Consider the following 24,569-nt stretch of genomic DNA (forward strand, 5'->3'; position numbering starts at 1 on the left):
ACACAAGCTTTCCCACACCCAGGCCAGCCTACAACGCCCTCACACCCAGACTCTGTGGCTCACAGACGTGTGCTCCTTCAGCCCCAGAGGAAGAGATTGCTCTCTCTGTGGACGGTGGGAGGGCTGCCCGTTAGAGGCACTGCTTCTGCTTTGGGCTGAGGGAGTGGGCTGAGCTCAGCGCCTGTGGGCCCGGGACCCGCCGTCCAGCCAGCCAACCCCCTCCCGCCGCCCACTCACGGTGCCGGCCCGGTCCTCCCACTCCGCTTCCGAGAGGTCCACGCTGTTGTAGTTGGGCTTGGGCTTCAGTTTCTTCCCCTCTCTGTACTGAGTGGGCCAGTCAGGGGGAGAGACAGGAGGTTAACACAAGCCCCAGCCCTTCCAGAAAGCCTGTCTGGTGCAGTCATAACCCAGAGAACCTCAGCGATTCCTCGTGGTCGTCCGGGCCACGTTCCCCCCAAGGCAGAGTGGCCCTTGCCAACATCTGAGTCAGATGGTCTCCCGGCCTCGGGGAGAGCATCTCACACACCAAGGAGCTCCCATTGTGAGTACGCTTGTCCTAGTTTTGGACTCTCGTTGTTAGAAAGCTCTTCCTCATGCAGAGCTGAAATCTGCCTCCTTGTGACTTTACCCGTGGGTCCTAGGCCTCTCCCTGGAGCTACACAGAGAGCTTCCACCCAACAACCCTGAGGGTTTTCGGGGATGCTCGTCACTGCTAAGACGTCACCTCCCCAAGCTAAACATTCCCAGTTTGCAGATGCCTCAGCTTCCTCTGATTCTCTTCTGTTTTGTCAGTGTCACTCTCGAAGCAGAGTGCCTGGGACAATCGCTATTTCAGATGGGGTCTGACCAGTGTGGGGTGGGGTGTGACCCGTGCAGACCAGAATATCGTACGGCTCTGACCGCTGCCTCTGATTCTGTTAATCCAGGACAGCTACCTCGCCCGACAGGTCAAACCGAGTTTTCAGCCCATTAGATTCCCTTAACCTTCCTCGTGATGCACTGTTAAATCACAGCTTTTCCATCTTACGCTTGAGCATCGAGTATTTTGTACAACTTTCCATGCATTCCTAATATATTTCATCTTCTTAGTTCCAGCCCATTGTTTTAGAAGAATACTTTCTGAATACTAATTTTCTCCCTTCATGTATTAGCCATACCTTCCAGACCTCGTGGCATCTCCTTCTGTGTTTTCATCTTGTTGATAGAATTTTTTTGTGTGCAGTTTATTTATTTATTTATTTATTTATTTAAAAATTTTTGGCTATGTTGGGTCTTTGTTGCTATGCGCGGGCTTTCTCTAGTTGCGGCGAGCGGGAACTACTCTTCGTTGTGGTGCACAGGCTTCTCATTGCGGTGGTTTCTCTTGTTGCGGAGCACGGGCTCTAGGCACACGGGCTTCAGTAGTTGTGGCATGTGGGCTCAGTAGTTGTGGCTCGCGGGCTCTAGAGCACAGGCTCAGTAGTTGTGGTGCACGGGCTTAGTTCCTCTGTGGCATGTGGAATCTTCCCGGGCCAGGGATCGAACCCGTGTCCCCTGCACTGGCAGGCGGATTCTTAACCACTGCGCCACCAGGGAAGTCCTTGTTGATAGAATTTTTGAGAGAGACAGAGCCAAGGACAGACAGATTCCGCAGAGCCCAATAAAGCCCTCCATCCAGCTTGACAGGACCATTCATCAACATTCTTTGAGTGTTATTATCATTTTCTGGCCCTGACTTCTCTCTCTCTGACACTAAGAGAGATATTGTCAAGTCATCTGCTGTTAGGTGTGCAGCATTCCCCAGGTTTAATTTGGTGATAGATCAAAAAAGGAAAGAGGATAGTTTATCATCAGGGTCATTAGGAATTAAGCAGAGGGTCTCTATTTAGCAGGACCAGGCCCCTCACAGATGCTTGAATGGCTGAAGTCCCCCATCACTGTGTATTTTGCTTCAGCAAGTTTCCTCTTTTCTCAAGAAAGTGTCTCCAGTTTCTTGCCTGTGCTCGAATGATGTTCCCATTCTTGGCCTGTTGAAAGTCTATTCTCATGACAAACAGCCCTGCCCTGCCCTCCTGTTCACGGGCTGTGCTGCTTTTGAGTAAGAAGTGACCCTCCTGGTTCAATGCCATCTCCTAATCCCTGAGGATACCTGAAAGGTCATCCTGGGCTCCTCATAGGAAAACCATAATTCCGCTTCCATTACTCATATTTTGGGCACTGACATGGAAAGATTTCAGGCCAAAAGTATGGCTCTGGCCCCTCTTTTAATTTATTACTAGGTGTATCCTCTATTATTTTTCTTTTTTAAACTCAACTATCGTTCTCCTCGACCCCTGTCATGAACGGATCGCTCTCTCCGCAGGAATCTCATTGTGTCGGCTTTGCTGTATGGGATAATGTTCTGCGTGGTATAGCTCTCTAATCGTTTCATTTATGTAAGTCTGTTTCCTTAACTGGACCATAAATGTCTGTTGATAGCGTTCTTGGAGCATGATTAGGTCAGGTGTGCGATGGGCCCACAGTACGCGTTGGTTGCTTGAGACCTTATATTCATTCACACTACATAGATGCTGACAGACAGGTTTCGGACCAGTGGCCCTTAATTCTAAAAGTCACCTCCAGGGTCAACATTTTTGTTCTTTCCCTAATGAGTCATTTTCTTGGCCCTGGGGCTGCCCCCCACCCCGGACCCGCTGGTATAGGTCAGTGACCCATTATGGGTTCAGATGCTTGCTCAGCAGAGTCCGAACTGGGAAGAAGGAGTGGTCTCCGGTGTTCCTTGATCTCTCTCAACTCCGAACCCCTGGCATTTCCTTAAATAGCTCAATCGGTGCCTTTGGTCACTCAGCGTCTGTCTGGCCCGGACGGCCGGCAGTGTGGCTTAGGCTGGCCTCTCCATGGCACCTGGGCAGGTGAGCGCTCGGAAAGGCGCCCTCAGTGCTGCTGTCCTCAGTGCCAACCTTGACTCCAGAGGAGACTGGTGGAGGGGAAGGGTCGCGACGCCGCTGGGGCCCCAACTCCCCTCCCCGCTTCCCAACAGCCACACTGGGAGGTGTGGCCACTACTGCCACGGATGGAGGCCTCGGGGAGCCCCCCGGCCCAGGAGGCAGAACCTTAGATAAAAGGCTGCTGCTTTCTCTCCTGGCCTCGGCAGCTCACCTGACGCAGGTGAAAATGCCGTGAGCCCCCGCCTCGGGATGGAGGGAGCTGGAAGGGGGCAGGAGCCCTCGGGAACACGTCCTCAGGGAGACCACCTCAGGGCAGCCTCAGCTCTCTCCCCGCCTCTTGGGAGACGCCTCCTGCCATTTGTAGCGTTAACTCGGCACTCACACCCTTCGCGTGGCCCCTGGCGATCTGGGGACACACGGTCAGACTCCAAGACGGAGCGTGGGGCGACTGAGGGGGTGACAGTGGGGAAGGGGACGGGTCCTCCAGGGACACTGCACACTCATGACAGGCTCCCTGGAGACTGGCTGCTACCAGTTCGTGTATTTCTGCCTTGTCTCTCCTGCTAGATCATAAACAATGTGAAAACAGGGACCATGACAATTTTTTTCTTGTAGTCCGTCGGGTTCTTAAATGGAGCTGAATGCATGTTCATTGTTTTAACTGTCTTTATGAACTACCCCCAAATCGCGTACAGTTAAGACCCCCAAGGCAAATAGGATCGGTACCTACCAGGGGTCGAAGGTCAGGATGCGAGAGGATGTAGCCATTGTTAGTGTTCAAAAAGGCATAGCCATGCACCCCGAGCTAGGAAGACAGGGATGGAGGGGGTCAGAGGGTATTTGTGCAGGAGGACGGGGGCCGGGCAGGGGGCGGGGCCACGGGCGGGAAGACCGCCTCCCATGGCCCCGTTTCTCGGCCGAGAGTGTGAACGAGCTGGGCAGCTTCCAGCCACTCACTCTGAATTGTGCTCCAGATGCTACAGTAGGCAGTGACCATAACAACGCGCGTCACCACCTGCGTCCTTCCCGCCACTGCTCTGGGGCTTTGATTACACAACCTCGCTCCTCCCCAGATGAGGCTGCGTGGCGGGCAGGAGGACCAGGACTGGACAGAGGTGCCGAAGGCCACAGAGCACGTCGCAGCTGCTGTGACCGAGCGTCCCAGGGGCCCAAGTTTCAGTTCCCCTGCTCTGTGCCCAAACGTCTCTAAGGGCGGGATGTCCGGGGGTGGGATGTGGGGGGCAGGATGGGGGGATGTCTGGAGGTGGGGTGTCTGGCGAAGGGGGATGTGGGGGGCAGGATGGGGGGATGTCTGGAGGTGGGGTGTCTGGGAGGGGGATGTCCAGGGGCAGGATGGGGGGATGTCTGGGGGTGGGGTATCTGGGGAGGGGGAGTAGGCCGTCCGGGGCTGTGACATCGGGGCGGGGGTGAGGGGGGCCGCAGGCCCCGCCCCAGCTGTGGGCTTGGCTGCACTGCCTGCCGGGAGCCTCCGGAGCCTGGCGGGGTGGCTCCCGGGGGGCCTGTGACCCTACCTGGGGGCCTGGTCCAGGCTCACCTTGTACTGGGGCGCCAGCTTCATCAGCTCTCTCAGGGCCACGTCGGAGCCCACCACACCCAGGAGGATGCCGTGGGATCGCTGGAAGGAAATGCCAGCTTCAGGGGGGACCAGGCTTCCCATGCACGAGGCCAAACTGAACCCACGGCCTTTCCAGAGCCAGAAGAGGAAGCCACTTGGACCTAAGGTGGTCTTTCCTCTGCAGTTAGATTTTAGGCAGAGCTCCCTGGAATAAAATTCTAGAACCCACTAGAAGAGGCCCCAGGAGTAATCTCAGCCGCTGGGAAGATTAATGTCCAGTATTAATATTTGAGTTGTAATATTCAAATGAAATACAAAGTTGAATGAAATATGAACTTTCATAGGAGAGGCTGAAGTACTGGGACCCAAGGGCCCCTCATCTAGGGGCCCTGAAACACCCAGGGCCCGCGAGGAGATATTCCCTGGCCAGGTGGAAGATGCACAGCTCTCACATTCCCCCACCAGAGCCTCTACGAACAAGCCAGGGCCTGCCCACACTGGCAGGTTCAGTGCGCTCTTGCTGGAAGCCTGGCAGGTGACCCCTCTGGCCCTGATCCCCAAGCCAGGGTCCCAAGTCCAGAGCAGCGGGTCAGCGCCAGGCTGGATGAACAGAATCACGGGGCAGCTTCGGGAAGTGCGGACCCTGCCCCATCCCCTCCCGACCCAGAGATTCCAACGTGGCTACTTGGGCACAGGGCCTGGAACCTGAACTTAAACCCTCCCAAGGCGGCTCTGATGCCGCGTCAAGAACCGCAGGTCTAAGGACGCCAGGCAGCGGCCGGAGCTCGAAGCCGGGCAGCCGCTCACGAGCAGCCACTTACTGTCTCGTTCTTCTTGCTGAAGACCGGCATGGCCACGGTGGTCAGCAGCGCCAGGCTCTGCGCCTGCGGGTAGAGAGCTGTCAGGGGCGACGAGCGAAGGGCAGTGTCCACAGACTGGGGACCCAAGTCACCACTTCAACCACAACTCAGGGGCGCCTTCCAAAGGGAGGAAGAAATCCCCCAAGGAGGCTTCCTTTCTCTGCATGAAGACAGCTGGGGGAAAGGCTGGAGGGGGGAAGGCCGGACACGGGACCGGGCTGACATCACTTAGCGAATGAAGCCCTAAGCCGGAGCGGGTCCCAGAGCCCCCGAGTATGCGGCCCAGCCCCTGAGCACGCTCACCCAGGCCTCTGGTCTCGGCCATGCCAAGGATGAGGGTGCACCCATGGGACCAGCCCATCTGTGCATGAGCCCAGAAACAAAGGCTCAGACAGCAAGAGGACAGGCTGAGGAGTCAACAGGGGACAAGTTCTGGTCACTGAGATGCCAGATTAAGTGTCAGGTAAGACTCCCTGGACATTTCTCTTAAAGGTGGGTTGTGCCCCCCTCCCTTCCTCCACCTGAAGCCTAGAATTCGGCCGCAGTCGTCCTGAGCCCCACTAGCCACTTGGACTACGTGGACCCCAGGGATGGCAGTGGGCAGGGGGCAGAGGGAAGGGGCCAGGGGGCTCGTCATCCACTTCTAGACTTCTTTTACGTGAGGGGGAAACACACTTCTCTCCTATCGAAGCCACTATCTCCAGATCTCTCTTAATCCCAGCCTGCTACGATGCTGCTGGAGCAGGGGTCTGCGTCTGTGTTGGGTTTGAGGAGTGTCAGGAAGGTCCCCTTCCCCGACATCTCAGCTGACTGTCTACCTTCCATGTCTGGTCCTGCGTGGGGGAGAACTACAGGAGGTCTTGTTGGAAACTTGGGCCCTGAGGGAGGCCGCCGATTAAGCTGTAGTGTCCTGAACCACTGGTTGGTCCCCTTTCTTCCCAGAGCAGGTGAGGATGATGGGAAAAGGGAGGGATGAGTCTGGGGCAGACGGCTCTGTCCACGGGGGGCAGCCCTGGGGGGATGTCTGCTCCCGGGGCTCCTGGGCCAAGATGTCGCTCCCCCAGTGTCTCCCCAGGAAGTGCTCTGCCCACCCCACTTCCAACCCAGGAGTCACCGCTCACTCCCTGGGGGCCCCACCTTGCTGTCCATGTAGGCTTCCGTCCAGGTGATGTCATGGTCGTGGTTGATGACCATGGGCCGGCTGAGCACGTGCAGGTATTCCATCACGTTCTCCTGGGCATCCGCCAGCGTGGAGATCTGCGTGTAGTAGCCTGTGGAGGGGAGGGGGCGTACGGCTGTGGATGCAGGGCCTGCACACCCCCAGCCGCCAACGGCTCTCGGCCGGGCCCCTGGCTGGGAGCTGCCCTGGGCCGCTAGGCACCACTTTTCCCAAGGCTGCCCTCTCCCGGGGCAGCCGGAGGCCAGTGGTGCTGCGGGGACACGAAGGCCTGGCCCTGCCTGGACTTGGGAGAACCTTGAGGTCCCCCCCGCCCAAGCACCAGCGCTGTACCAGGAGCAGCAGGGCCTTAACTCAGGGTGCGAGGCCACTCCTCACTCCCCGCAGGGCTGTCTTCAGGGGTGCCTGCAGGCAGCTCTGTCCCGGGTCTGTTTTCTGAGAGCCCCACCTCCTCGTTTCCCTGACTGCTGTCGTCCCTCTGTTACGGGGAGGGGGCTGCAGCCGAGGCGGTATTTAAAAGAGCAAATGCCTTACAAGGCTGTGACGATTTATCACGTGACCGCTCGTCACCTCCCACAGGACACTGTCACCAGCTCTGGGGAATGGGACAGCTTTCATTCCCAGGGTGCCTCTTGTCTCGGACCCTTTGACCATGCTCTTCCCTCGGCCCAGAACACCCTTCCCCGCTCTCTGCATCTGACTCACTCCTACCACTTCTTTCTGTCTCACCTTAGAACCCCGTCCTTCAGGAGGCCCGCCTGGACCCCCCAAACGCGGGAGGGCTCTCCCCTCGCCCAGCACCCTGGGCAGCCTGTGCCCCTCTGCCCCTCAGCGCGGTTCAGATGGTCCCGTCACGGCTGCTCATGTGTGCACCACCCCGACTGGACCGGGCCTTCCTGACCACGTCGACCCCCTAGGGCCGGGAGAGTCAGCGGCCCCCAGCAGGCACTCGGACGTCCTGCTGGGATCGAGGAGCCTGAGTCAGCACCTCGAGGTCCGGGTCTTGGGTTCTGGCCAGAGACAGATGAGGGCTGCCACACACAAAACATTAATCTAAAGAAAATGACAGCCTCTGCCTTTTGTCTGGAGCAGAAACAGAGCACACGGGCTTCATCTGCAGCAGCAGGAACGGAGGCTGGACATCAGAGACGACTGACATTGAAAGGTCGGGCCCATGTCTACATGGCTTTCCGTGTGGCCGTTTGGATAAGGCTTATTTGAAGAGACAGCCGAACTGGAGTCACCACCTCCAGGCGTGCTGCGGGAGGTGTCATGGGGGTGAGAGCCCCGCAGGGAGCAATCGACATGGGTCTTGCTTTGTCTCAGCAGGAAGGGGGCGGATGCTGTCAGCTTTGCTCTGGGCCCCTTTGTGGGAGGCCCGGCTCAGCACCTGCGGGGTCCGGGGATGCCCTCCCACCTGCGCTCAGCTGAGGCCGCCGGACACCCTGCCTCACGTGGTGTCACCCACCTTTGTTGTTGCACGCGATCCACTTCAAGCGGTCGGCAAAACTTACTTCCTTCCCGATCAGGTAAGTGAAGACCCGGACCTGGTGGACGAGACACGGCGGACTCAGCAGGTCCCGGCCCGCGAGGGGCCTGACCGTGTCTGTGTCTGAATCTGGGGCCGGGTCTCTGGATTCTGCACTTTCACCCCTTTGCGTCAGGAAGGGCTCGGGGCCCAGGCTCGCAGGGATGCCCGCCCGGCATGGAGGCTTGCCCGGTGGGGCTCACAGCCGGCAGTCTTCCGTCTCTACCGTGCCCTCGCTCGGGGCCTCTGGGGTCACCCTGATGTGGGAACATCATCCTGGGGCTCACGGGGTGGGGCGCGTGGACACGGCAGAAGGAGGCGCTCCCCCGGCCCCTGGCCCCCCGCCCAGGGAGGAACCTTGCGGTCCGGCCAGTTGTATTTCTCCAGCACTGGCTCGTACTCCTCCACAGCCCCATCGGTGATCAGCATGATGGCCTGGTTGCACAGGCTTCCTTGCCCGGCCTCTTGGAACTGCGGGGAAGACGTGGCCGTGACTCCCCATCTCCCCTCACCGCCCCGGCGCCCCTGCTCCGCCGGCTGCCGTACCTGCTGCAGGATCTGGAAGGCCTCACTGAGGGCTCGGCCCACGGCCCCCACGCCTTTGACCATCAGCTTGTCCACCAGCTGTTTGAAGTGCTGTCCCGGGTAAGAGGACGGGGGGGTCAGCCGGTCAGTGGACCAGGGAAGCTTCCCCTTTGGTCGTACTTTCAGAGGCTGCGCAGAGCTATTTGCCCAGCAGAACAAGATTGCAGGACCCATCCCCTACTTTCACGGCTGGACCCCTGCAGCGGATGTTTCTCACATGCCCCCAGGATAAGCCGAGAGGGTGTGAGTGGCCGGCTGCAAGGCCACCCTCACCACTGGATGGAGATGCTGGACCAGCGCCAGGTACACTCACCTCTCGGTTGTCCCGATCCGCCTGGACCAGGATCCCTTTAAAACAAGGCTCGATGTAGTGGATGTAGTCGTTGTACTGCAGAGGGCAGAACACACAAGATCAGTTTGGAAAGTCAGGGCCCCGTGACGGAGCTCGCAACTCACGGCGGGCCAGGGGTGGGGTCACCTGGGCCCCTGTGTAATATGATCTTGGGGGACCCCAGGTTTGTGGCAATTTTCTCTGAGTAGAGGGGAGGGAACAGTAGGGCCTTAACTCTAAACGTTCTCCCTCAAATCCCGGCCCTTGGCATCTTCCCAGGAGGCCAGCTGGGTGCCGTCCATCCCTGGGGCTCACGGAGACCAGGAGTTACCTAACTCTCCTCTCCCGTTTCCTTCTGTTTGTCCCCCCACTTCATCACCTTTTGGGGGCAGGTGGAGCGACCCTCAGGAGAGTCGCTGTGAAAGCAGGACCAGGGGCTGCTGGCCCCTCCTCCAGACCTGCCTGGATTTGGGGAGGAAGTAAGTAGGACCCTGGGATCACCCATCCTGCAGATGGAGGAGGTTCCTCCCTCAGTGGCGCCCGGCAAGGGCACACGGGCGGGGCTGAGTTAGGGATCTACTCAGATACCCCTGCATCTGGACTGGACCCCAGCCTCGTCTGAGAACCTGAGTAAATCTACCAACTCCGAGAAATGGACATACGCGTTTCCCACGTAATTTCAGAAACTGTGGACCCCTGGAAGCCTGTCTTGGGTGGGGAGCCCCAGCTTCAGGGGACAGGGTCCTTCACAGCACGAAGCATCAGGTGACCGTAAGTACAGGTCATTCTGGTGCAGGCAGAGGACGGGTCTTCTGGAACGGGAAGGCGAGTTTACCGAGATGATGTTCACGAAGTCATTTTCCCCCAGCGTGTCCAGGATGGTGGAGACCGTGTGCTTGGCGATGGTCATCCGCAGCCCCTTCATGCTGCCGCTCGTGTCCACCAGGATCACGATGTCCTTCGGGGACGTGGCGGCTTGTATGTACCTTTAGCAGAAAGGAAGGGACAGGCCGACGGTGGGAGAGCCAGAGCCAAAACCGCCGCCGACCGGGTCTCCCTGATTTCCGTTCAGACTCTGGCTCAAAGTTCCGGTCAACGCCCAGGGTTTCTCAGGCCCGGAACCACTCCGTTCTGAAGCCGCTTCGGGTGCAGTGGTTGGGACTGTGCCCATCGAATGGTCAAGTGGTCACCGTGACCCTTGTCCTCTTTGTTTCGGGCCAGCCCTGGTCCCGGGGTGCTGGCAGTGGGAAGGGAGGGAGCTGGATGTCCCCTCAGACTGGGTTACAGATCTGCCAGAGGGGGGGTGAGGAAGGAGGGGAGAGCCTGGCTGAGGGTTGGTGCGAAGACAGCTCAGAGCCCTGGGAGGAGGTCTGGGGCGGGGAGGACAGATGTGGTCAGGGCTGGAGCAGAGCAGCTGTAGGGGGACGGGGTGGGGGGAGAGGGATGCAGAAGGACACCCTTCTTCTCCTGTGTTGGATTAGTTCTACACACCTGCGGCCCTGGGGTGGGCTCGGGGCAGGCCCTGGAGGAGAACGAGGCAAAACCCGAGGCTACAGAAAGATGCGGGCCCCAGAGGCCTCGGCCCAGGGACGCTTACCAGCCGCGGTTCCGGCAGTCGAAGGTGATGACTCCGCTCTCGTCAGGCGTCCATTTGATGCCTGGGGAAAGAAAGTCTGGTTTTTTCGCTAGCTCGGAGAGGCTGCTCCAGCGCTTCTGGCTGGGTGCTGACACCCCGCGTGGCCAGGGCCCCCAGGGCAGTAGGTCAGCCCCTGCGAACTGAGGCTGCAGCACGGAGGGAGGCCGGCTCTTGGAAGGACACTCACCTCCCAGCGGCCCCGATCCAGTCGGGTTCATTTCATAGGTAGGACCCCGCCCCCCCGCCCAGCCATGTGGTTCCTGGGACTCGTCGGTGAGGCTAAACTTCCCATCAAACTAGACGGGGAGGCCCAGGGGTGTGACTTGTATTTAGCATCATTGCCGCCCAGCAGAGCGTGGACAGAGCTGCGAGCCAGGGCTCCGAGCTGCAGCCCACCTGCCTCCAGGCAGGATCCGCTGCTGGTGCCCACGCCCTTCCTGTTAGCTGCGGGGGGGGGGGGGGGGGGGGAGGTGATCTGCCTACGAGACTAAGCTCCTCAAGGTCAGGCCCTCCCGGTGCCCGGCGGGTCTGCACGGACTCCGGGTACAGCAACGGAGAGGGGCAGCTGAGGCGGAAGTGCTTGGCTCTGAACCAGAACCTTAGAAGAGGGCTTTGGTGGTCCCGGGTGGGGTGCCCTCGGCCCCGAGCAGACACAGAGGTCAGCCCTCTCGAGGGAAGCTTTCCCAAGTCGGGCCTCGCAAGCCAAGGCCACCACGTGCGTCAGAAACGGGCCCCTGTGGGTGAGAGGCCGCCGAGGCAGGAGCCATGGGGTGCGTCCTCCCAGGACGACGGGCGCTGCTGAGACGGCAGACGAGAGCGTGGCCATTGTGGGAAAGGACCGAGCGGTGGCCTCGAGCAAGAGGGTCCGCAGGCCCCGTGAAGCAAAGCGCTCGGTGAACGGAGACCCACAGGAGTAGGCGATGAGCTCTGTCTCTGCTGCACTGATGTAAGTACGTGGTTTGCAAAGGACAAAGCGGGCGATAATCCCCCACCTAGCAGAGTCACCGAACCCCCAGTTCCCTGAGAGACACAGAGAAAGGCCTGCGCACGTTCCTAAGTCGTTTCTGCAGGAGGCAGACACCACTGATGAAAACTGCTGACCGCAGGCACACGGACCCCAGACTGGCTGAAACCAGGCGGATGAGGCTCGAAACCTCACTTTGATGGCAACCAATCCGAGAATTGCGCACGAGCTGATCAGGCCCCTGCACCCCTCCCCGACACAGCCTTTAACCCCTTCCCTAGAAGTCCGCAGGGAGCTGGAGCCCTTGCCCTCCTTCTCCCGGGTGCACCGGCTCTCCTTTCGACAAAAAAGCTTTGCTCGCCTAGCAGTCTTGTGGGAGTGATGTTCATTTCTATGGTCTTGCTTTCCCAGAATCTAGAGAGAGCGCCTGGGAACACAAACAAGGGATGTTTGTATCAAATAACAGTGAGAGTATCTAATTTGCGGGGATAAAAACAGGGAAACATTAGATGAAAATAAGTCAGTCAGGGTGGGGAGGCGGAGGTGCAAGTGGGAGAGTTCTAAAGTCCTTTTTTGACTGCAAGGAGGGTGAAAATATTATTTTAATTGTTATATCTCATGTTAAAAATGCTTGATAAAATAGTAGGGCTAATTACTAAAAGAATGGGAACAGAGGAATAAGTTCCAAACTGACAGAAAAAAGAGAAGTAAGGGGGTAGGGGAGATTTATCAAAAAAGATAAATCATTAAAAAAGACAAAAAAGAAGAAAAAAGGAAACATAAAACTAGAGGGACGAGTAAAAATTTAAAAAATAAGATAATAGCATGTCCGAATATATCAACATCATACATGGAAATGTGCTTAGCTTGCGAAACGGTAAAAGAGGTTGTCAGTTTGCATAAAAATTAAAAAGCTATAAGCTATTTTCAAGAGATACGGCTAAAACAAAATGACATAGAAGACTGGAAGTAAAAGGTTGTAAAAAAAAAAAATATATATATATATATGTATATATCTCTGGCAAATACCAACTGAGAGCATACTAGTATCACTCTATGAATACCAGACAAAACAGACTTAAAATAAAAAGTGTCATAAGGGCTAATAAGGGTCAAGCAGACATAAAATCAGCAAAGACATAGAAAATCTAAACAATACGATTAACAAGCCTGATCTAATGATGTAAGCAGAATTTTTCATCCAACAATTAAAGCACACATATTCTGCTCAAGCACACATAGAATATTTACAAAACTTGATGACATACTAGGCTATTAAACTAAATCCCAGCTAATTTCATATAATCAGTACCACATACACTGTGTCCTCTGACTGCAAAGCAACCGAACTAGGAATTTATAATAAAAAGATAAATATAAAATCCCTGTGTATTTGGAAATTTTAAAAGCACACTGTTAAATAACTGAAAGATCAAAGAAGAAATCACAGGGGAATACAAAAATATTTAGAAGCAAACAATAACTAAAACACTACCCTGACACCAGAAAGCACAGGCAATAACTTCTGTGTATCAAAGGACACAGTCAACAGAGTGCAAAGGGAACCCATAGAATGGGAAGAAACATCCAGAATGTATAGAGAACTCCTGCGACTCAGCAACAGTGACAACCTCGTTTAAAAATGGGCAAGTTTTGTGTTTGCACACAAGCTGACAGCTCTGGAAGCCCTGAGGTGGCGGGATTTCCACCCTGGGGAAGGCTTGAGGGACATGGGCCTTGTCTTCAAGCATTTGAAGGGCTTTCCATGGAAGAGGGATGAACTTGTTCATCAAGACTACAGAGAACAGAAAAAGAACCAAATGGCTTGTTGTGGATTTGGGCAGAGACAAGAGGTACCACTGAGGGAACTGGTGAGCCCTGAGGTCGCTTCATACTCCTCCTAAGAGAGGCCCAGGGGACACACATGGCTGTCCTCAGGACCCTTTGAGACAGGCTGGGACCTGGCACCTGGGACCCATTGCTGCAGTGCTTGCACCTGGACAGACATCTCCTCTAGCAACAGAATACAAAGAAACTATGAGGGACTAAAAATACCTGCGTGCCTGCAGAGCTGGGGCAAATTATGGACAACACGATACAAAAAGACCAAAAAAACCCAACTGCCACTTCTGAAGGGCTGGGAGCAAAAGCAGGGTACTGGGCATGCCCCCTGCACTCAACACCAGAAAGGGGTGGGCAAAACACCTAAGCCGCCCGTCCAGCCCGACCCCTGGACACACCCCTACCCTCACCCCATATAAGGAACCAGCTCGCCTCCCCTATACCCCCCAGGGAGTGAGCAAGGGAATGTGTTGTTTGTTCTCACTCTCCCTGCTGCAGCAGGGGCCCCAGTAAAGCCTTGCCTGAATTTCTTGTCTGGCCTCTTATCAATTTCTATTGATTGAGGAGGTCAAGAACCCTGGCCAGTAACACCTTCCGGTTCCTATCTCAGAAAACAGGGCAATATTAAGGCTTTCTGGACAGGGGCCTAAAATAAGAAGAGTGGGCATGAGCTGTGGTGGTGAATTATTTTAAATGAGAAATAAAAGAAGGCAGAGCTCTTGGAGGCCCCGTGGAAGGGACTTCTGTTTTCTGTTCGTTGGTAGACAAGGGAGCTTTCCCCGCTGCCTGCTGGGTTGGCCGCTAGCCTGTGACACTTCCTTCCCTGCTGCTGAACGAGTGACATCGCCCCACTTCTCCAGTGAGGATGCAGCCTTCTGAAGATTGGAATTGCTTTGCCCTCCTTTCCACCTCCCACGTGCTTCTCACAGGACAAGAGTCCAGGTGGGCATTTATTGGCTGGTTACCGAGGCATCATTTGTTCATTCCTTCATCAGCTGCAAAGTGTGCTTATCAGGTTGTGAAGGGGATGGAGGTGGGGTTGGAGGTGCTTTTGGACCAGGGTCCATCTCCAGTGCCTCCGTCGCCTTGTTCCAAGAGGCGGAGCCCCGAGGACCGTGGAGATGTCTCCCAGCGGCCTCACCTGGGTAGATGCGGAAGAACCCTGTCGAGCTGCCAAAGTACTGCCAGGTCAGCGTCGGGTCTCTCTGGAAGTTCTCCACAAAGACAGGGTTCAAGGCTTCGGACATGTAGATTCCATTCAAAATATCCGGATCTGAAGGGTAAGATTATAGGAGGAAGTGCAGGGGAAACGAGATCAGTCTTCCCCCGCTAAACACGCGTGCACATGCACACACACACTCGTGTGCACATAGCCTGCAGCGACGCCACCCACGACTGCTGTCCACACCCGCACTCCCCCTCCCCCTCCCCGGGGACCCCCGTTTGCTCCGGGTGGGGCTGCGGGCTGGGGTCCGGCGGGCACCTTTGTTGTAGACATTGGTGGGCAGCTGCACGCTGCTCAGAGACGTGTTCACCAGCAGGCCGCTGAAGTGCGCGTTGGCCTCCAGGATGAACTCGGCCCCCAGCTCCACGTAGGCGCCGCTTGCGTCCTTCTCATTGATGAGGACGGAGTTGTAATAGTCAAACTAGGGTGACACCGAGGAGACGGGAGGGCAGGGGGCCCAGGGAGGGGAAGGGGAGAGAGCGTCACACGTGATGGATATCGGACAGGCTGACCGCCGTGTTCACACTGGCGGAGGATTCCGGCCACGATCACCGATTCGGGGCAAATATCCCTCCAGACATTGGATCGGATGGTTGATTCTTCTGGGTTTTGGTGTAAACTGTCTCGATTACGGCTTCAGTCCCCACTTGGGCGTGTGTGGACGCAGCCAGTGTTGGAGACTGACAGGCGGACACAGATTCAGGGAGAGGGGGACAGACGGAGGCAGCCTGGCCAGCACCCCGAGATCTTGCAGGAGGGGGAGGGCTCCTGGGGGACCAAAATGGGGGTCCCTGCAAGGGGGGGTTCCCTCTGAAGGGAAGGCCTGCAGCCTGGCCTCCGGCCAGCCATAAATGTCTCCTCAAATACTCACAGTGGTTCAGAATCAAACCTCTACAGCTTGGTACAAACCTGTGCACATTGAAAGATAGAGCCGGGCCTATGCAATTCCCACCCCATGTCCCATCCTCAGGTGACCCCAGCCCCGGGGCGTTGGGACATTAGTCACCGTACCTCCCAGGGCTGTGGGAGCGGGAGGACTCACCACCAGGGATTCATTGAATTCGTGGTTCAGGTCGGCCTCCTCAGCAGCCTCGACCAGATTCTGCGGGCGGGGACGGGAAGGGGAGAGTCAGCGAGGGAAGGAGGCCAGAGGCCCCGTAAGGTCCACTCGCAGGGCCCACCCGCGAGAACTGGGCACAGACTCTCGGACCAGCACCTGCGCACGAATGCACACAGCAGCACTAGTCACAGTAGCCCGAAGGCAGGTGCACGTCACAGGGACAGAAAGCCAGGCTGAAAGGTGACACACTGAGTCCTTCCCGCCACGTGACTTTGCGGGGAAGGTGAGGCTAGGGACACAGCACAGAGGTCAGTAGTTGCCAGGGGTTTGTGGGGAGGGAAGGATGAGTAGCCGGCAAACAGGATTTCTTAGGGCAGTGAAACTACTCTGTATGATCTCTGATGATGGAGCACGTCGTTATACATTTGTCCAAACCCCCGGAACGTACACCACCAAGAGTGAACCCTCATGCAGACTGCGGACTCTGGGTGACAATGACGTGTCAGTGTAGGTTCGTTAATTGTACAAACACACCTTCTGGTGGGCGTGTGGATAGTTTTGGGGAGGCTGTGTTTGTGGAGGCGGGGGGTAAATGGGAACTCTCTGTACTTTCTTCACAATTTTGCTGTCAACCTGAAACTGCTTTAAAAAATAAAGTCTATTAAAATGTGTGTATGTGTATCTCTCTTTCTCTCTGTATTCAATCTGTACATATTCAGCAGCCAAAAGGTGGAATCAGCCAGTATTTGACCTTTTGTATCTGGAGTCTTTCACTTGGCACAATGTTTTCAAGGTTCATCCATATTTTAACATGTATCAGACATGTTTAACATGTATTCATTTCTTTTTATTTCTGAGTAATATTCCATTTTATGGATATCCCACATTTTGTTTATCTATTCATCAGTTGGTGGACATTTGGGCTATTTCCAAATGGAAGTTCCTCCATTTGTGACAACCTGGATGAACCTGGAAGACATCAGACCAAGTGAAATCAGCTGGATGCAGAAAGCCAAATATTGCATAAAGTTACTCATGTGTGGATCTAAACTAGTCAAACTCCTAGAAACAGAGGGTAGAATGGTGGTTGCCAGGGTCTGAGGGAGGGTGAAATGGGTGCTGGTCAAGGGGTACAGAGTTTCAGTTGTGCAAGATGAGTGAATTGTGGAGAACTGATGTACAGCAAGGTGGCTTAGGTGACAATATTGTAGGGTGTGCTTGACCTTTGCTAAGAGGGTAGTTCTTGGGTGTTCTCGCCTCAAATACAAAAAGAAAGGGGTGGGGAGGGAGGGAAGAAGGAAGGGAGGGAGGAAAATACCGTTTATCCTTAATGCATTGTATGCTTAATACAATTACCATTTGTGAGTGATGGATAAGGTGTTTGGCTTGGTTGGGGTGACTATTTCACAATGGATATGTATATCGGGTCATCAGGTTGTACATCTTAGTATACACAACTTTTGATTGTCAATTATACCTCAGTAAACCTGGGGGTGGGGGAAAGGAGACTGGAGCTCCTATCCTGGCTTTGCCAGGGGGAGCTGCTGCCCTCTGGGTATCTATTTATACTCCTGTAAACTGGGCAGAACCAGCGTTATCCCAACAACGAGGGAGGGCCCTCCTTGCTTCCCTACTCCCGACCCCCAATGCCGAGATGTGATGAAGAAATTCCATGGGGCAAAGATTATTTTAGTGCCGCTCTCCAGGCAATTTCCCCACGGGCACCCTCATAGAAGGGTCCGTGGCTGTGGCCCTGGGGGCACCCCCAGCAGGGAGCAGGGCCTCAAGCTTGGAGAAGGTCCACAGAGCAAGTGCCCCCTGGGTTGGTTTTCCATGCTGAGGCCGTGGGAAGGACGCGGTGCCCCTGGAGCCCCCGGAGGCCAGCGCCCTGGGCTCTGGAGGTGTCTCAGGACCTCGTGTGCTCTGGCGCCAGGAGGGCCGGCACCTAAAGAGGGGCATCCCTGTGCCCCGGTGTCTGCACTCCGCCCAGACCAGCCGACTGAAGGAGGCGGGTGTTACTGCTGTGTGGCCTCTCTGGGGGTCAGCCTCCCCTGCTGTGGGCGGTCCCCAGGTATCCCTCATTGCTTCCTGATGCCAAGAGCCCCTGCCCTAAGCCTGCAGAGAAGAGGCTGCAAATCGTCACAGGTGGGAAAGGGGGCCCCAGCAGCCTGCGGGGAGGCGGGGAGATGGGCGGACACTGGTGGGCCTGCAGCCTGTCCCCCCACCATGGCCACCCTCGCCCATCCCCTGTGCAGCCTCGGCCTCCCCTGCGGGTCCACCAGCCCAGACCCCTCTCCTCCCTCCTTGTTCTCCTGGACCCCCAAGAGGAGTTCCTTCGGGGATAACGCTGGTCTGGGGTGGCCAATTCCTGGCACGCGGCACCTGCTGGTTTACGCCCACCAGGTCCCCACAGGGGTCAGGGAAGCACTTCATGCCAGGGAAGTGACACGTCCCGTTTCTACCAGGCCAAGCCAGGCGGATGTGCAGTGACGAAACGCCTGGGCCCTGGGCCCCCATCAGGGCAGCACTTGGGTGCCACGAAGGGGGGTCTGTGTGGCAGGAGGGGAGAGGCTGGGGGAGGAGGAGGAGAGGAGGGAAGTGGAGGAGAGAGGGAGTTCACGTCACCTCTCACCCTGCTGCGCTCCCACCCTCCACGCCCCCCACCATTCACTCAGCCCGTGACTCCTACGCCCTCACTCTGCTCTGTCCCATCACCGAACCGGAGGTCCTGACGCAGGGTCCTTCTTAACACCGTGGGTTGACCCTCCAGCCCTGGACGCTGTTCCCTAAGGCAGGGTGCCCGCCCAGCCCTCCCCTCTCTCCCCTTGCCCCCCACCCCCTCCTTTACAAGGGTCTTGTGGCTCACGGGCTATGAGGCAGGAGAAGGTGGTGTAGGGGGGCTCAGGGAGGGGGTTCTGTGTCCGGGGCGGGCAGACCCCCAGCCCGCAGGCCTGAGCACCTGGATGGCCGCCACTTTCCTGCGGAGCATGGTCTCCATGTCCTCCGAGAACTTCCTCACCAGCTCCAAGCCGTCCACCTCCTTGATCTTCAGACTGGGCTCCACGTCCTTGTATTTCTGTTCAGGGGATGTGGAGAGACACACGCCTGTCGTCTTGTACCCGGACGTCCACCCCCGGCTGCCGGCGGCCTCTGCCCTCCCCACTGGTGCATTCACACTGGGGCCAGGACAGCCCTCCGTCCTCGTAAAACCTCCCCCAACAACCGACAAGAGACGCCGCTTATCAGATGTCCTCTGATTCACATCCTTCAGAGGGAGGCTGAGGCCCAGAGAGGTCGTGAACTCGACCGAGGTCACACAGCCAGCGCAGGGGCTGCTCTCCAGGGCTGTGAGGCTCGTGGTGTCTGTGCCCCCCATGTGCTGCAAGGATGGGTGCTGCCTGACTCTCGGCCAGTGGGCCTGGGGGCATTAAGAGGGCTGCTGAGTCGCCACCTGGGCCCCCGGGAGGCACTCCCTCGCCATGTGTCCTGAGTGCCACCTTGGCACGAGTTAGTTCCCCAAACTGTAAGATGCGTCATGTGCAAGGCTTTTACCCAGAACGGCCACAGGGTGGGGGGAGCAGGTGTGGGGTGGCGAGGGCACCCGGCATTGCTGCTGCGGCCCTGCGGTCAGGACAGCGGCCCCCAGCCTGGGGGAGGGGACAAGCACGGCCATCAAAGCTGGAGGCTCCCCTTTCCGCAGCACTTAGAAAATGGTGCTGAAGCTGCAGTGGGGGTTAGATGGTGAATATGGATTCTCAGCGGCTCGCAGCAGGACAGCAGCGCCGTCCTCAGCACTGGCCTGGGAGTCGGGATACCAGCGGGACGGGAGCTCGTGGGAGCCAAGTGAGAAGCCGGCTGTCAGCTCCTGCCCAGGGGCCAGGCAGGGCCGGACTGGACTCGCCGGGCCCCGGTGGCTCTCCAGTGCCCGGAGACGTGGCGGCAGGTTGAGTGCTGGGTGGGCGGCTCTCCGTCCGAGGGTCTTCGCGCCGAGCTCTCTCCACCCCCAGGCAGCAGGCCTGTGTCCGGCCCGCCTGCCCCTGCTCCTTCTCCCCTTTGTTCCTCACCCCGCCATCCCTTCCCCCGATCCCGTCTAGGCCCGGGCTTCCCGGGCCCCTGAGCTGACACTACGCTCTTGGCCACCCAACCGTACTGCCCCCCCGACTTGCTCTGTGTCTTGGGCAAATCATTCCCTTCCCTGGGCCTCAGTTTCCCTATCTGAAAAGGGGATTGGATTAGATGACCCCCAAGAGCCCTCACACTCAGACATCCTGCTTCTCCACCAGGACGGCTTAACGCCCAGCTGCCCTGGGAGCCCCAGGGTGAGGGGGGGCGGTCACTGACCTTCTGCAGCAGGAGGGAGCCCGAGTACTTGGTGACAGTGTCATACAGATCCCCGCCGAAGGTGTCTGCCCACAGCTTCACTCTGCAGGACGGTGGGAGTACGGGTGTGTGCACTCACGCATGAGCACACACGAGACACATGCAGAGATGCACACAGACACGCACACACACAGGAAGCAAGTGTCTACATGCAGAGACACCCACCAATGCACATGTACAAGCCCGCACAAACATGCAGGGACACACATAACACACACACATATACACAGATGCACACACGCACAGGCCCACACGCAACCACACACACTGACGTACACCCAGGAAAACACACCAGCAGCTGTGGTCCCTCCCGGCCAGGGCAGGGACCCAGAGGACCCATCAGGCTTGGCAGCTACTCTGTGATCCCAACACCCCTGGCTGGGGGGCAGGGGCTGACCGCCCGGAGCCAAGCCTACCCCCCGCCCCCAGAGGGCTGGAGAAGAAGGGACGAGGTCGGGGTTGGCCAGGCAGGGTGGGGGACCCCGAGGGCTCACACAGCCGCAGCTCCTCGGCCAGTCGTCCCCCAGTTGCCCTGCGCGGGCAGCGTGAGGCAGGGAGGCCGAGACTCTGAGCCGAGTCTGCGAGGCCGGGGCCGGCGGGCAGGGAGGACGAGACAGCCTCACGGGGAGACCCGCTCCCACAAGTGCCCCGAGATCCCGCCCTTGGTTGGGGGGGAGGCCACGCGGGGCTGTGCCTGAGCCTCTCCGGATGGAGCAAAAGCAGTTTCCGCCCGGGGTCACGCCAAGGTCAGCGTCCGTTCGGTCACTCGACCGACGATTACCGAGGCCCTACTATGTGCTGGGCATCGTGCACGGGCATGAGCCCTGCCCAGTCCTCGCCTCTGCGGAACCGTTAGTTAGAGCGACACCCCTCCATGTACGGAGGGCGCCATCCACGTTTGAAGGGGCGCCGTCGAAGCTGGGGGCGGGGGGGTGGTGGTGAGGGAAGGCTTCCTGGCAGAGGCGGGCTCTGACTCAGTGTTGAAGTCTGGGAGAGTCTCCCCCATCAGAGAGACTTGGCAGAGAACTCTAGGTAGACAGGATAGAGGAGCTTGGAGGGGTCAAAAACTGGAACAGGGATGAACAAACCTGACTCCACAGTGGATCTGTTTCTTTTATTTTAACCATTGTATTCTATTGCTTTTGCTACAAGTTGAGAATGTTGCCTACAGTCTGAAATATACAGGACAGCCCATTCTCAAGACTCTGACCTTTAAAGGTGTAACACTTCTCATGCATATAGAGATAAAAAGTTGCAGAAGAGAGAGTAACATTTGCCTTGTTGGAGGTTTTTCTTTTTTTCTCTTTTTGGCTGAGAGGCACTGCTTGGGGGAATCTTAGTTCCCCCACCAGGGGGTTGAACCCAGGCCACAGCAGTGAAAGCACCAAGTCCTAACCACTGGACCACCAGGGAATTTCCTTGTTGGAGGTTTATAGGAACAGCATGACCTGACCTATGTGGGCAGCTGTAAGAACAAAGGATTCCGGCACCAAGAAGTTGGCAACAACCAAACACACTGCCTCCCGTTTTAGTATAAAAGAAGCCTGAGTTCTAGCCCGGGTGAGATGGTTCTTTGGGACACTGGTCCACCACCCTCTCGGTCTGCTGGATTTCCAGATAGAGTCACTATTTCTTTGCCCCAACGACTTGTCTCTCGATTGATTGGCCTGTTGTGTGGCGAGCTGTACGAGCTTAGACTCGGTAGCAAAATGACTTCCAGGTCCCCAGCTTGGGTGGTTGAGCCGATGGTGGTATAACTGAATAAAATTAAGACTATCAGGACGATGGGGGAACAAGTTGGGGAGCGCAGAAGTGATGCGTGCAGCTTGGGAGAGGCAGGAGGTGAGGTCCCTGCGGCAGGGCTACTGGGTGCCGTTGGGCAGCTGTGAAATGCCCAGGTCCAGAAGGCGCCCAACACATTGCATCTTTTTTTTGCGGGGGTGGGGGGATGTGGACCATTTTTAAAGTCTTTATTGAACTTGTTACAATATTGCTTCTGTTTTATGTTTCAGTTTTTTGGCTGCGAGGCATGTGGAAGCTTAGCTCCCTGACCCGGGATCGAACCCACACCCCCTGCCCTGGAAGGTGAAGTCTTAACCACTGGACCGCCAGGTAAGTCCCTCGTATTGTATCTGGGAAGACACAAACTTGAATTTAAAAGCTCGAGTGATGTTCAGGAAGAGCAGCCCGTGGCAACGGTATGTGGGTCTAGCAGGTGGAGTCAGGGCTGAGGGTTACTGGTTGGTGGGTGGGAGCTGGGATTCTGAGGCAGATGGGCTCACAAGGGGGGAGGTGTTGGCCGAGAAGGTCTGTGAGTGGACGACAGACCCGGGGGAGCAGCAGCACTCCCGGGGCAGACAGGGGGTGGGGGGGTGGGAAGGGGCGTTAGAGGAAGATAATGGTTAATGTGGGCGCCCGAGCAGACCCGGGAGAGCGTTGAGACTCAAGAAAAAGGGAGAGCCGGGTGTCCAGAGTAGACCAGGAGGTGAAGCCAGGCGTGTGTACTGGGTTGGGCGGGGATATCTTTGGGGATCCTGGTGGGGACAGATTTGGGAGGCGGCAGAAGCCGGGCAGGCAGAGGAGGCTGAGCGCTGAGTGGGAGGGGAAGGCGTGGGGGAGATGCCGGTCTCTGCGGGGGAAAGACTGGAAAGGATTCACTGGGGGGCAGGGATCAGGAGCCCGGGGGAGGTCTGGCTCCAGGGTGGTGGGCGCGTGCAGACACGGGCGTGGCTGTGGGCCCTCCCCTCGGCGGACGCTCGGGCTCCCGGTGTGGCCGGTCCCCTCTGCGCAGGCCTGGGCTCCGGCCATCTCTAGCTGGCGCTCAGCCTGTCCCTGGAGCTTGCCTGTGCTATTAGCTGGGCTGTGCTCCGGGGTTGAAGGTTATTCTCAATACCTCCCTCCACGATGAAGAGTTCAGGCTGGCAGTGGGTGTGGAGGTGAGGTCCCAGCCAGGCCGACTCGAGTTCAAGTCTGGCCCTGCCATTTGCTGGCTGCGTGAGCGTGGGGTGGCCGTCTAACCTCCCTGAGCTCGTTTCCTCTACTGCAGAGTCAGGAGACCGTTCCCCACCTCACTGTGTGGACTGGAGGGTCTTCTGTGGAGGCCTGGCAGCACCAGGCCTGTAACAACTGGAGGTGGGACCCCTCGATGGGGACAGAGCCGCTCAAACCCCATGCTCAGCTCAGCTCCACACAAACCCCAGGCGTTCGTGGGGCTGCAGGCCCCCCTCTGTGAGACACGAGGCTGGCAATAGCCTGACTGTCCTCCTGGGCTCAGGTGTGATGAGCAGGTAGCCCCTTTAGTCCAGAATGTTCTGCTCCCACACGGATCAGAACTGTCTTTAACGGAACCGCCAGAACTAAGGACTAAAGACCAGACACCCCCGGAGAGTCGCACATTAAGTTAAATTATACCAAAGTGTGAATGACCGAGAGCTTCCCTGGAGCTGGTCTTAGTGACACGATGTAGGACTGGGGCCTGGAGGGAGGCAGGCAGGTGTAGAAAGGGAATGGAGACACCCCCCGGCCCCCGCCGTGCACATCCACCCGGCTCCTGGCTGCGCGAGCTGTTGGTCGGTTTAGGACTGCTTTACCCTCTCAGAATGTTTCCTAACGAATCCTTGCGGAGCCGAGATGGTCACGTCCAGCAACTCAGCTCCCACCCCAGCGGCCTCATCGTGTGATCACCCTGGAAGGAGCCTCGCCCTCAGGTGCTGGGGACACTGCCTGCCATCCCAGGAGGAGTGTGGGTCCCTGTGTTCGGTTCTCCTAGGACTGTCAGGTGTCTGGGCAGGGGGTGAGGGTAGGGCCCCATAGGGCAGAGATTTGGGGAAGAGGAGAAAAGGTCTTCACAGCCAGACAGGGGGAGCGGGCAGCCGAGCCCTGGGAGAGGCTGGAGGCTGGGGGGCGAGGATTGAGGTCGGCTGCGGAGGTGGGGGGCGGGAAGGGCTTATGGGTGCGGGTGCTCTTGAGGCTTACGTTTCCAGAGGAATCCTGGCCTGCGCCCGCGCGGGGGACAGGGATATGCTGCACAGCAGGCACAGGGTGACCACCGTCTTCCGCAGGGAGGCCCAGGCCTCTGGCCGCTGGTGCGAGGGCATCCTGTCGTGGGTGGAGCTGGGATCTGGGTGGACCCTGGGGGGTCCGGGCAAGGTGCCCCTGCTGCGGTCAGGCCAGGGAGAGCAAGGAGCAGCCTCCGACCCCGAGCTCTGTCTGCCCAGATCCCTGGCACGGCCCCGAGCCTTCTGCCTTCCGGGTCGGGGTGAGTCTGGGGTTCCCCAGCCTGCAGGCGGGTCCTGGCTGCGATGCCCGGCGTGTGTGTGGGGGTCCCTTCTCTGCCCTGCGGAGGGGCCGCCCTACCTGAGCATCAGGCTTCCAGGAGAGCGGCTGGTGGGAGAAGGTGCGACGGAATGAACTGGTTAATCCCCCGGCCTCCTCTCTAATCCCCGCCTGACAGCAGGAGGAGGGCGGCGGCGACTTCG

The 24,569-nt window shown here is 57.6% G+C and overlaps 1 protein-coding gene across 1 annotated transcript in view; it reads right to left on the reverse strand.

Moving 5' to 3' along the window:
• The window catches only part of CACNA2D4 (calcium voltage-gated channel auxiliary subunit alpha2delta 4), an 83,830-nt gene extending 59,642 nt beyond the window's left edge, over positions 1–24,188 (reverse strand). The window contains exons 1-17 of the mRNA XM_007178651.2: positions 24,067–24,188; positions 20,053–20,134; positions 18,671–18,787; positions 15,694–15,753; positions 14,910–15,072; positions 14,568–14,699; positions 10,582–10,642; positions 9,820–9,970; positions 8,967–9,041; positions 8,615–8,704; positions 8,426–8,539; positions 8,009–8,087; positions 6,485–6,634; positions 5,325–5,401; positions 4,483–4,563; positions 3,658–3,732; positions 238–324 (exon numbers count right to left, since the gene is read on the reverse strand). Of these exons, the coding sequence (XP_007178713.2) occupies positions 238–324; positions 3,658–3,732; positions 4,483–4,563; positions 5,325–5,401; positions 6,485–6,634; positions 8,009–8,087; positions 8,426–8,539; positions 8,615–8,704; positions 8,967–9,041; positions 9,820–9,970; positions 10,582–10,642; positions 14,568–14,699; positions 14,910–15,072; positions 15,694–15,753; positions 18,671–18,787; positions 20,053–20,134; positions 24,067–24,188 (1,716 nt within the window). The remainder of the gene's footprint in view (positions 1–237; positions 325–3,657; positions 3,733–4,482; positions 4,564–5,324; positions 5,402–6,484; positions 6,635–8,008; positions 8,088–8,425; positions 8,540–8,614; positions 8,705–8,966; positions 9,042–9,819; positions 9,971–10,581; positions 10,643–14,567; positions 14,700–14,909; positions 15,073–15,693; positions 15,754–18,670; positions 18,788–20,052; positions 20,135–24,066) is intronic.
• Between the last annotated feature and the right edge of the window lie 381 nt (positions 24,189–24,569).

This window comes from Balaenoptera acutorostrata, chromosome 11 (assembly GCF_949987535.1).
Source record: "Balaenoptera acutorostrata chromosome 11, mBalAcu1.1, whole genome shotgun sequence".
Lineage (NCBI taxonomy): Eukaryota > Metazoa > Chordata > Mammalia > Artiodactyla > Balaenopteridae > Balaenoptera > Balaenoptera acutorostrata.